The sequence below is a fragment of the Microtus oregoni genome, unplaced genomic scaffold (assembly GCF_018167655.1).
Source record: "Microtus oregoni isolate MIOR12 unplaced genomic scaffold, Mior012 000011F_ref0000422, whole genome shotgun sequence".
Classification (NCBI taxonomy): domain Eukaryota; kingdom Metazoa; phylum Chordata; class Mammalia; order Rodentia; family Cricetidae; genus Microtus; species Microtus oregoni.
The window spans coordinates 16,737,104-16,749,346 of NW_024543070.1; the positions used below are offsets into that span (position 1 = coordinate 16,737,104).

At 40.3% G+C, this 12,243-nt stretch overlaps 2 protein-coding genes across 3 annotated transcripts in view; both read right to left on the reverse strand.

The window, feature by feature from the left end:
* Positions 1 to 12,243, reverse strand: part of LOC121453419 (protocadherin gamma-C4) — a 725,389-nt gene that overhangs the window by 292,650 nt on the left and 420,496 nt on the right. The window lies entirely within an intron of this gene.
* On the reverse strand, positions 5,300 to 8,150 carry LOC121453426 (protocadherin beta-11-like). The gene has a single exon (XM_041660214.1). It carries the CDS (start codon positions 8,020 to 8,022, stop codon positions 5,617 to 5,619), a length of 2,406 nt encoding a protein of 801 aa, XP_041516148.1. The 5' UTR covers positions 8,023 to 8,150; the 3' UTR covers positions 5,300 to 5,616.

Below are 12,243 nucleotides of genomic sequence, written 5' to 3' on the forward strand. Positions count from 1 at the left end.
TTTCCATGAAATCATTAGTTCTTAGAATGTTCAGTTAAAAAAGACCCACTAAAGTGCCCCAAATAAATAAATGATAATTATTTCAAGGCAATCCTTTAGTGGTTACAAATATTTGCCTCCTCTCTGGTAAATAATTGTTGGTGTGAGTCCATAATATAATTGGTAACATCACTACATTTTACACACACACACACACACACACACACACACACGAATCTGGAAAAATACAGAGCATACTACTTTTGTTAGTAATTAACTTAGTTTAAGTCATGGGAGTATTAGACTTCTTAACTTTACACTTAAAATAGCAGGGTGTATGTAGTGGTGCATGCGATTAATCCCAGTACTCCAGAGGCAGGGTCAAGGGGATCTGTAAGAGTTTGAGGTTAGTCTGGTCTACATAGTGAGCTCCATGCCAGAGAAAGCTATGCAGGGAGAGATTGTCTGAAAACACACACACACACACACACACACACACACACACAAAGATATAATGCACATAAGATGATCTTTTTTATAGAACTTGATGGCTAGAAGAATTGATAAGCTAATAATTAAGATATAACAACTCATAGGTAAAGAATAGTAGAAGCATCTAGAAAAGACAAGTAACTATGACCTAGGAGATGGATACTATTTAGGAACATAGATTCTGGATCCAAGATGTCAACATTAGAATCCTGGTACTGTCACTACCTACCTACAGACTTGTACAAACTGTGTACCTTTGTTTCCCTACCTATTAAAAATAGGATGCTGATAGCTTTACGCCCCAGGGTCATTACCATAGAAACTAATGAGTTGGCATTTTAAAGAAACCACAAAGAACTAACAACTAAATGTTAAGAGGATAATTAAAATATAGGGAGGCCACTCAGTAGTGGTGTGAGTGTGTGGTAGCTTATTGAGACTCTGGTTCAATCTCTCACTCTAAAGCAGTAAGATTGTAAAAATAAAATAAATCACAACATAACCTCAAACATTTTATTTGTATGGAGTATGTAAGGCTTTCCCTTTTTATTAGGCATTGGGAATTATAAGTAATCTAGGGATAATTTAAAGTATATAAGTGGGTGTGTGTAGGTCACGGACAAGGGCTACTCTTATTGGAAACCAATAGGCACTTGTCAATTTTGTTAGACACAGAACACTATAACCTATGTTCACTTACAGAGAAGAAGGAAAATAAGTAACTTCTTCAAAACAAAAAAGATCTAGATTCAACATAATTCTCTGAAAGGTAAACAGAATTTCAAGGAAGTTAGGAAGAGTGGAACATACTCTCAAGTCAAGAAAAAAGTAAGCATTAAAATTGTCTATTGTATTTAAGGCAGAATTTGTGGACTACCCTGCTAGGTGTCTATTAAAACACCACTCTTTCACATGCACTCACTTGTGTGGTACGGTGGCTTGGATGGGAATGCCTGCCAAGACTCTTATGTTGAACACGTCTCCAGCTGGTGAAGACCGGACAATAGCTAAAGAGCTGGGGCCTGGCTGACCATGGTTTTGATTAAATAGTACACTGGACCAGGAAATGGAGGCCAGATTGCCAGTTAAAAAGATGGTAGCAGTCCTTATAAGTTTAAATGCCCTAATAACACAAGTCCTTTACTTCCAGTACTTCTTGCCAATCAGAAATTAAACTGTGAATTGGCTTTTATTGTTGAGATTTTTCAAGAAAATTCATTTTTAGAGGTTGTATTTTTTTTTACAGGTCTTTCTAATCAACTTTCCGCCGTTGGCTATGGGAAAAGTTTCTTGATTACTTATAATTTATAGGAGTCATCTATTACAAAATTGACCAGCACGGCTTGATTTGAATGCACCGTGTTAAATTTAACTATAACAGAAATATTTGAAGATTGAGAAAAAAAATTTGGCTTTAGCAAAACATTTTAGAAGATTGATTGGTTACTCATATACAAGCATGAGAGCTCCAGAAAGTTTGGTAACTCTCCACCAGAGCAAGGAAACACAGAATTCCACCCAGAAATATGGAGATATTGATGCTTATGTACCTGGAAAAGCTTGACAAAAGGTCAGTACCTAGACCACCTGTTTTGTCTGTAGGGTTCTTTTGCCTTGGCAGTTTGAATTTCTCTTCACAATTTCATCATCATGGATAAGAAAAGATCCAGCTTGCTTGGAATCCTAGGTTTCTAGAGCCATTCTCTATTCTTCAACTTGGATCGCACCATTTAAAGTTTACAGTTTATATTTTCAGAATTGTGCAGCTCTTACAATTATTTCTAATTTTAAATGCTTCATTACCCCCCATATAAATTGCACCCAGTTAGTCTCCGCTCCTACACATTCCCCCAACCTTAGACAACCATCAAAACACTTTCTGTCTCCATAGATTTGTTTGTTCTCATTATTTTGTATTAAAAATTATAGAATAAGTGATTTTTAAAAATAACAGTTTTTTCATTCAGCATAATATTTTTGAGAGAGCACTACACCATAACCAGTAGACTGCCAAAGAACATAAAAATTAACACCATATTTTTGAGATTTCCTATTTTGATGTGCTGACTAGTTAATGTCAACTTGACACAGGCTAGAGTCATTGGAGAAAAGGGAGCCTCAGTTGAGAAAATGGTTGCTTAAGATAGGTCTGTAGACAAGCCTATAGAGAATTTTCTCAATTAGTGATTGAAGTGGTAGGGCCCAGCCCATTGAGGGTAGGGCCACTTTTGGGCTGGTGATCCTGGATTCTATAAGAAAGCATGTTGAACAAGCTTTGGAGAGAAACCCAAAGTGTTGTGGGATATTTGAACACTGTGTGAAGATGCATTGCTATGATTTGTGTAATAAAAAGCTGAATGATAAACAGCTAGGTACAAGGTACAGGCAGAAGAACTCTGGCCCAAGAGAGAACTTTGGGAAGAAGAAAGGCAGAATCGCTAGCCAGAGACAGAGAGGAAACAGGAGGTGTAAAATGGAAGAGAGGTAATGTCAGGTGGCAGACGCAGATTATTATAAATAGGTTAATTTACATGATAAGAGCTAGTTGAGATAAGCCTAAGCTAAAAGCCACGCTTTCATAATTAATAATAAGTTTCCTTGTCATTATGCCTGGGCTGTCAGTCCTGATGAGAAAGAACTACTACAAACCAGTAAGCAGCACTCCTCCACGGCCTCTGTTCCAGCTCCTGCCCTGACTTCAGTGATGAACAGTGATGAGGAAGAAAAGCCGTATAAACCCTTTCTTCCCTAAGCTGCTTTGGTCATAGTGTTTCATCACAGCAATAATAACCCTAAACTGAGACACTGTTTATCATATTTCACTCATTTTATTGCTCATTAAAATAATTTCCTTATATGGAAATGTCACATTTGGCTTATCTGTTTATCAGTTGATACCTATTTGGGTTGCTTCATTTTTTTTAGTATTATGTTCAACACTAATTATATTATGGACATTTGTTCATAAGTGGTTTTGCATAGATAGATATATGTTATTTCTTTTAGATAAGTATATAGGAATTGAATTTCTGAGGAATAGAATGTTTATATATTTAATATTTTGAAGAACTGACAAGCTGCTTTCCAAAACAATGTATCATTTTTTAAATTTACAGCACCACTATTCCATTTTCCCCACATTCTGTCAGCACTCATTATAGTCTTGTCTGGCTTTTTCCCTATAGCCACTTTGGCACCCATGAAGTAACTATTTTCAGTATTTTTACTTATGTAATATGTGTATCTTGTCTGGCATGCTATAATTTTTTTTTTGGTTTTTTGAGACAGGATATCTCTGTAGCTTTGGTGCCTGTCCTGGAACTAGCTCTTGTAGGCCAGGCTGGCCTCGAACTCCCAGAGATCTGCCTGCCTCTGCCTCCCGAGTGCTGGGATTAAAGGCGTGCGCCACCACCGCCCGACTATGCTATAATGTTTTAAGTGATCCTCCAACTCTCTCCACTCAGTACCATAATGACAGGAGGTTATCTTAACACTTGATTTGATTTACTGCTCTTCAGCAAGTTCTTGCTGTAAAGGAGCTTTCATTTAAAGGCGAGAGAGCACGCTTCAACTTCTACTTCCCAAAGTAGGAACTTAAATTTAACTAGTCTGTATCCACATTTTGACTGGATGCAAAGATTACATAGTTCAATGGACTGATAATGAAATGACTAGCTTCCAAAAAGGATAAACACTGGGTTGTCTTAGATTTTGGAGGGATTTTAATGAACTAAAATTAGTTAACTAATATACAGTGTTAAATATCTTCACGAGGAAGTTGACTCTAGTCTATGGGACTGGAGGCATCATTACTTAGTTCTTCCCCCATTCTTACCGTCATGCCTTACTGTCTTTCTCTTCCATGATGACCCGTTTTCTCACTGCATCTTCCTAACAGACTACTTTAGGCTTTTTGGAAAACTTCATCTCCCAACCTTTACATTTTTTCCTGTAATGTTATCCGACCATTAATGGCAAGAACATTATAGGCAGGTCCTTCTCAACACAAGATAAAACTCCCTTCTGTGTTGGTTGAATTTAATTTTTTTAAAAATTAGAACCTAAATAGTAATCTCTTGAAACTACACATATATAACACTTTTATACATCAAAAAAAAGTGGTCACCAAACTTTTGGCTGATACTCCTCAGTAGAGTTTGCGACCTACTTGGTGTCTTGTGACCATATCAGAAAGTTTAAGCGATAGAATAATACAGGAAATTTCAAGCTCACAAATAGACTAAGTACAGAGCACAAAATATTTCTTTCTTCTAGGTTTGAATGTTGGAAAATTCACGCAACATAACTTTACATGTGAATCAGTACTCAGCAATGCTTGTTTATTTCAGGAAGAAAATAATCAAAATTATATATTATCTCACAAGCTCTTTTCTTACTATCTAAACTACTGTTTGGGTGCCTGTGTACACCTGACTTATATTCTGACCTTGTGACATTAGTAAGACATTAGTAAAATGTCTGATATTCCAGGATTCTGTAAGTGGCCACAGTATTCATGCGCCTCCCCAGTCACCTTCCTGAACGCATACGGCAGAGTTATTAAGAAGATCATCACTGTCCCCGCTTGTTTATTCTGTGCTGTCATTTATCTGGGAACCTATCACTGAGCCATCCCCAGACCCACTATGGGCTCCTTTTCAATGGGCCTAATGGTTGGATCACAGTATAGATTTTCCAATATACCAATATACCGAACAGTAACAAACCTTCAAACATGATCTCTAAACCAGGATGGTTTTAAAATAAACTTACTTGAAAATAGTATCCACAATAGTAAGCCTCAAGAAAAAGCACAAAAAGAGAGTCAAGGAAAGATAATGCCTGAAGGTTTCAACTACTTCTGAAGTGGTCTGTTTATTTCATCAAAGCAAAGCGGAGGTGAAAGTGCAGCGGGGAAAGACAGATGGAGTGGTTTTGTGGGGTTTAAGGAAGTAAATTCTTTTACCAGTTAGGATATCCTACAGAACAGGCCACAGTTTAAACATTACCATCTTATTACAAGCACTGATATAAAATGAAGACAGGAAGGGACATAACTAAATGCAAACACTAGGAGATTTGAAGATCATGCAAACTGGGAGAAATACATATTGTTTTGGGATAGTTATAAAATGAAATATAGCATTAGCTGCTGTCACTAAATAACCCCAAACTATTGCGTAAAGTAGGACTTTCCTCCATGTCTTTCCTAGGGAACTGGAGTGGTAGGTTGGGAGAAACTGGCTTCAGGAATTTGAACTCATTTGTGCCAGTACCTCCCATTAGACATACCTCATACTGGTAGCTCTGTGACAAGGTCCCCGCCCCACTGATATCCACCAGGTGGCCAGGAAAGTGTCCATCAGGCACAGAACGACCACCCAGAGAGGCCGCCCTGGCCCTTCTGCACAGCCTCACCCCCACAAACAGCAGCACAGATAAGAGGAAGACCGAAGACACGGACGCTAAGGCAATGACCAGGTACAACGTGAGTGCGTCCTCATCTTGGGCGGGGTCGCGCACCACCTCCGGTAGAGGCAGGAAGGGCTGAGAGAAGCCATCCACCAGCAGCACCTGCAGAGTGACACTGGCAGACCGCGGAGGATCGCCATTGTCCTTGACCACCAGCAGCAGCCTGTGCTTGGGTGCATCGCGCTCACTCAGCAGCCTGGAGGTGTGCACCTCGCCATTGTGAGCCCACACGCTGAACAGTCCGGGTTCCGTGGCCTTGAGCAGCTGGAATGACAACCAGGCGTTCTGGCCAGAGTCGCGGTCCACAGCCACCACCTTGGTGACCAGGTATCCTGGCTCTGCCGCCCTGGGCAGCAACTCTGTGAAGGGAGCAGAGGCGTTCTGCAGCGGGTAGAGCACGAAGGGCGCATTGTCGTTGGCGTCCAGCACCAGCACGCGCACCAGCGCCTGGCTACTGAGCGCAGGCGAGCCTTGGTCTGTGGCGCCCACGTGGAACTCGAAGGTCTTCAGAGCCTCATAGTCCAGTGCCCTGAGAGCGAACTGCTGCCCGTTGTCGGCATTGATGGAGATGAGAGAGGAGAGATCCAGCTGTGGGTCGTGGGTGGGCAGCAGCGAGTAGGTGATGTGGGCATTGGAGCCTGAGTCTGAGTCTGTGGCGCTGATGGTGCCTATGTGCAGGGCGGGGCTGTTGTTCTCTTGGACAAACAGGGTGTAGGAGGTTTGTGTGAAGGCGGGGGCGTTGTCGTTGACATCAGAGACCTGCACTGTTATGGTGTGCTGAGTTGTGAGCCTGGGTGTGCCCATGTCGCTGACTGTGATGGTGATGTTGTACTCAGCTCTGCTCTCTCTGTCCAGCGCTCCCTCCGTTTCTAAGTGGTAGTAATTTTCAATTGATGACTCTAGGACAAACGGGAGGTCCTCTGGAATAGAACAGACCATTCTGCTGTTCTCTCCTGAGTCCTTGTCTTGGATACTAAAAACCATAACTAATGTCTCTGGGGTATTTTCTGGGATTGGACTGGTAAATGATGACACAGAAATTTCCGGAGAATTATCATTCACATCCATCACCTGAATTCTTACTGTAGATTTCCCAAAAAGTCCTCCTCGATCCGTAGCTTTAATGATTATTGAGTAGGATTCGGTTGTTTCAAAGTCCAAATAGCCTATTAAGCTTATTTCTCCAGAGTTTTTATTGATTGCAAATGTCTTTTGAATATCCTCTGATGCATGAGAAAAGGCATAGGATACTTCACCATTAATTCCCGAGTCTAGATCCCAAGCCGATGCAGTGATAACCAGTGAGCCAAGGATGCTATCCTCTGGAATCTTCACTTCATAGAACATATGCTCAAACTCAGGGGAGTTGTCATTAATATCTATGACTTCCACTCGAACCAAGGCAGTCCCAGACCTGGGCGGAGTCCCACCATCCAAAGCAGTGAGGATGAGACTGAGCTCCGGCTGCTCCTCATAATCCAGTGCCTTGTCCAAAACTAACTCTGGGTATTTCCTGCCATCAGGATTAACTCTCATCGTAATGTGGAAGTGAGAGCTCTGACTTATCACGTAGTTCTTCACAGCATTGGTTCCTACATCTAAATCTGTCGCACTTTCTAGTAGGAACACAGCACCAACAGGGCTATTCTCTGGGATTTCTAGAACCATTTCCTTTTCCAGGAATATGGGGGAATTGTCATTGATATCCCTTACCTGCAGCTCAACTTGCAAAATCTGTAAGGGATTTTTCATTAACACCTGGAAATGCAGCACGCAGGGCTCGGTGGAGCCGCACAGCTCCTCTCTGTCTAGCGGTTCGCTCAGGAGCAAATCTCCTGTATTTATGTTCAATTGCAAAGGCAGTCTGTTATCCTTAGAGACCACTTGAGCTCCCCGTGAAGACAGCTCACCCACCTCGAGGCCCAGGTCTTTTACCAAATTGCCTACCAAGGCCCCACTCAGCGTCTCCTCCACCACTGAAAGTCTCCCAGGCTCAGCGTGTGCATGAGACATTCCCAGCAAAACAAAGAGAAGCAGGACTTGCCTTGTCTGCAGATGGCTTCCTCCTCTGTTCTCCATAGCCCCTTTCCAGCAGGCTTCGGAAAGAATCACTTCTGCCCCACCACACAGCTCTGTAAGATGCGCCCCTTGATCTGTCCACAGAATCCTTAGAATCCGAAGGATAAACGGTTTCTAGGTAGCACCTTCACGACTTGCTCTTTCTTCCCAGTTTTCCGTGCTCAGTGGGGCTGAGGGTCCGTAGCATTTAATGTAATTTTTTTTCTGTAACATTATCCTGCAGCGCCACCATGTGTCTTCTCAGGTTTTCACAGTTAGATGAATGCTACTTAAATTCCATTTACATCGAATGTCCCCCAGAGACAAATAGTTATTGTTTATGTGGTCACTAGTAAGTATATTTTTCATTAGTGTTCTCTGTAATTTATGATGATGTTACTATTTGTTTTAAAGCATGTGTTAAGTATCTCAGGAATATAACATTGTTAAATTTAACTCATCCCTTCCCACTAGGCCTTCCTTAGTTAGAAAGGAAAAGCAAAAGTGTCCAATGAGAAGTGTTAGAGGTAATCTTGGTTTATGAAACTGGATTAGTCAGGAGATGGTACACATTAAGAAACATATTATTTAAATTCATAGTTTTGTTTCATTTTCTTGCAAGTGACAAAAATTCAGTAAGTGGTTCACAAATGTGGTGTTTTATGTAAAGTATACTCTTACTCCTAACACTGATCTCCCACAGGTCCCCAAGATATTCTGCTGACATAGAAGTTCAGGGGCAAAAAAAAGAAATTTGCTTTCCTAAAGAGAGTGAAAATTTAACAGCAGATGACACCATAATGCCATGTTCTGGCTAATGAAGCACTCACTACACAGTTACTCAAATACAGCATCATAGGGAGAGCTTTTAGTCACAGAGCTTGAATACTTACTCTTTTATTGTTTAGACCCAAATAGTATCATCTCTAAAACTAGGGAATATCACTAACTGAAATAATGCTTGCTACTAAAGGAGGAAACTGTTGGGAACAGATGCTAGACTGTTGGGAACAGATGCTAGACGTTCATCAGCGATGTCCACTGTTGAAAGTTGCAAAAGTGCCCAGCAATGGACGAAATAGTTGTAGTTGAGAAATACTGTTTGATTGAATTTTTAAGAATTTAAGTTCTATATATAGCTGAAAAAGAAAATGAAACAACACAAAAGATAGAAACCGAAAGGTAGGTGTGCTGGCGATATGCAGTTATTCTTCTGCCTTTGAAATACCCATCAAGTGGACAGGGAAGTCGCAGTTTAGAGAACTCACAAAACTAATGTGCACACGTGAATTTAAAGACAGAAAACAGATGGGAGAAGCTTACTACAAAGTTCCAGGAAATGGCTAAAAGTCCATCACTGGAGTTAGGGCAAATGGCAGGTTTGTCTCTCATAACACTATTCACATTCTAGATTTAGAAAAACTGGAAGTTTAAAGTTAATCATGAGATGAACAATTTATTATTTGAAGGTGTACTTACAGTAGTGTTGAATTCTCTGTTCGCTGTGTCTACAGAGATAGCAAAGTCACTCAAGGTAAAGAATGGATACTTGATTCAGAGAGATCAGCAAACTTTCTCTAGCCTTTGACACATAAGTACTGCTGAACAAAAGTATGAAATTAAACTAAAGGAAAGGAGAACTTGAGAGTTTTGAGTGGTGAGATTTCAAGTCTCTTCTGAAGCAATGCTCTCAGGCTGTGGGAAACAAGGTCTATTGCAGACACATGATCCCACACCACAGGCAGTCCAGAAGGCTAAGCTGGAAAGCAGGAGAGCACAAATTCTTACACTTACCAATGTCGTGGGTCTGCCTACATAATACCTGTGGTCCCAATACTCAGGAGGAAGAGTCACAACGATTGCACATTTTAAGCTACCCTGTACTATTAGTTGAGACCCTGCTTCAAGAGTTAAAAAGAAAACAGAAAAGATTAGGGGACTTAAATGTCCCATACAAACTATATAATTTTGGTAAATTTCTTTAACTTCTCTGACACATTCTTAATTTTTAAAATGACTATAAAGCATTAATAATGCTGTTCAAGTATATCTTTGGGATATATTCTAAGAGGGCAAATTACAGATAAAAACATTATATTTCCAATGAATACTGTTTTAAAAATTTAGCAGAACCAAAAAATGTTCTATAAGTGTTTATATGCCAAAAGGAAAGCTTACATACAAAGATCAAATGATTAGATGAGCAGTGAAGGAAAGTAGAGCCAGAGGCAAATGGGAAATAGAAAGGGTTTTACAGAACCAGTCCAGTTGGTCAAATATTCAATCAAAATTTTTAGAAAATACAGGAAAGAAATTATAGCAAAATAAAATGAAATTTTCTCTGAACTAAGAGTCTGAACTCTGACAGAGTATATCCTTGTGAAAATGTTAACAAGTAGTTTCTGCTATGGTATTTTCAGACTACTGAGGGTAGGTTTTCCAATGCTCCCAGAATGAATGGAAAAAAAATATTGCAGAAAATGAGATACTCTTTAGAATGGAATTTTCCTTATGAAAAGTGCATCTACACAATTAAGAAAAAGAAAAGTATTGTAAGTAGCCCGCTTGTTTGTTCCCAACTGCTGAGCCCCAAAATAATCACACAGAAACTATATTATTTGTAATAGAGTTTGGCCAATAGCTTAAGCTTATTTCTGGCTAACTCATATCTTAAATTATCCAATCTCCATTCATCTGTGTATCACAACAAGGCTTTGGCTTACCTAGTAAAGTTCTAGTGTTTGTCTCCTGCCGGGCTAAATGGCTTCTCACTGACTCTGCCTTCTTTCTCCCAGCATTCAGTGTAGTTTTCCCCACCTAGATAAGTTCTGCCTTCCTACAGGCCAAAGCAGTTCTTCTATTCATTAACCAATAAAAGCAACACATAGCCAAAAGGATCTCCCACACCAGAAAAGTACTTTTTAATTCTGAGAGAGAAAATTTCAAATTGTAATTTTATACCCAAACAAACTATCAATCAAATGAAAAGATTGCTGCACTATGTAAAGTACCAAAAGTTGTTTTTATAAAACTATCTCTGCATCTGTATTAATGAAACTGGGTTCCAACAAAGTAAGAAAGTAAACTGAGAAATGATATTGGGCTCCATAAAAGGTGGGCAGTGTGAGGCAAATATTAAAAGCATGACATCCTCTCCACTATTGCTAGGGGTCTTAGCTCGAGTCATCTTGTGGAGAGGCTGCCTGAACTGGCCCATCTTCTGTAATCAGATTGGTGACTACCCTAACTGTCATCAGAGAGCCTTTATCCAGGAACTCATGGAAGCAGACACAGAGATCCACAGCCAAGCACCAGGCCAAACTCTGGGTGTCCTCCTGAAGAAAGGGAGGAGGGATTGTATGAGCCAGGGAAGGTCAAGGTCACGACAGAGGAACTCACAGAGACAGATGACCTGTGCTAGTTGGAGAACATGGACTCTGGACCAACTGTTAGGGAGCTTGCATGGGACCAACCTAGGCCCTCTGCATGTGTGTGACAGTTATGTAGCTTGATCTGTTTGTAAGACTCCTAGCAGTGAGATCAGGACCTGTCTCTGGTGCTTAGCTGGCTTTTGGGGACTTGTTTGCCATACTGGATTACTTTGCCCAGCCTTAATGCAGGGGAAGGAGCTCGGTCCTCCCTCAACTTGAGGTGCCAGGCTTTGTTAATGCCCATGGGAGGCCTGCCCTTTTCTGAATGGAAAAGGAGTGAATGGGGAGCAGAATAGATGGGAGTCAGGGGAAGGGAATGGGGGGAAAAGAGGGAGGGTAACTGCAGTTGTTAGGTAAAAAAAAAATGAAAAAAAGTTATAAATCAAAAAAAACAGGACAGCCATTTGGTAAACACTCTAAATGAAGAAAAACTATGAATAAAAGATATATAGGAAACAAACAGAATTTTTTTGTATATGGTGTTTGAATATTTGAAGGGAAAAAGTTAATATTCAAGAGGACTATGATGTGAAAAATCAGTAGAAAGAAGGAAGGGTACAGCTTATGGTAACCACTTCTTTATTTGCTCACTTAGCCTGGAATGAGAGGGGCAGAAAATCACTAGCAGTAAATGGAAATTTAGCCAAATCTAAGGGCAGCTATCAGGTCTGGGAAAGATGTTTTCAAGAAAGGAAATATAATTATACTGCACTACTAAGTGTACATAAGAGACCCAGCTAGATGGACATTAATATTAGTTTTATTTCAGAGATGGTACTCATCTAGTAGTCTTGGTTTTGATCCATAGAAG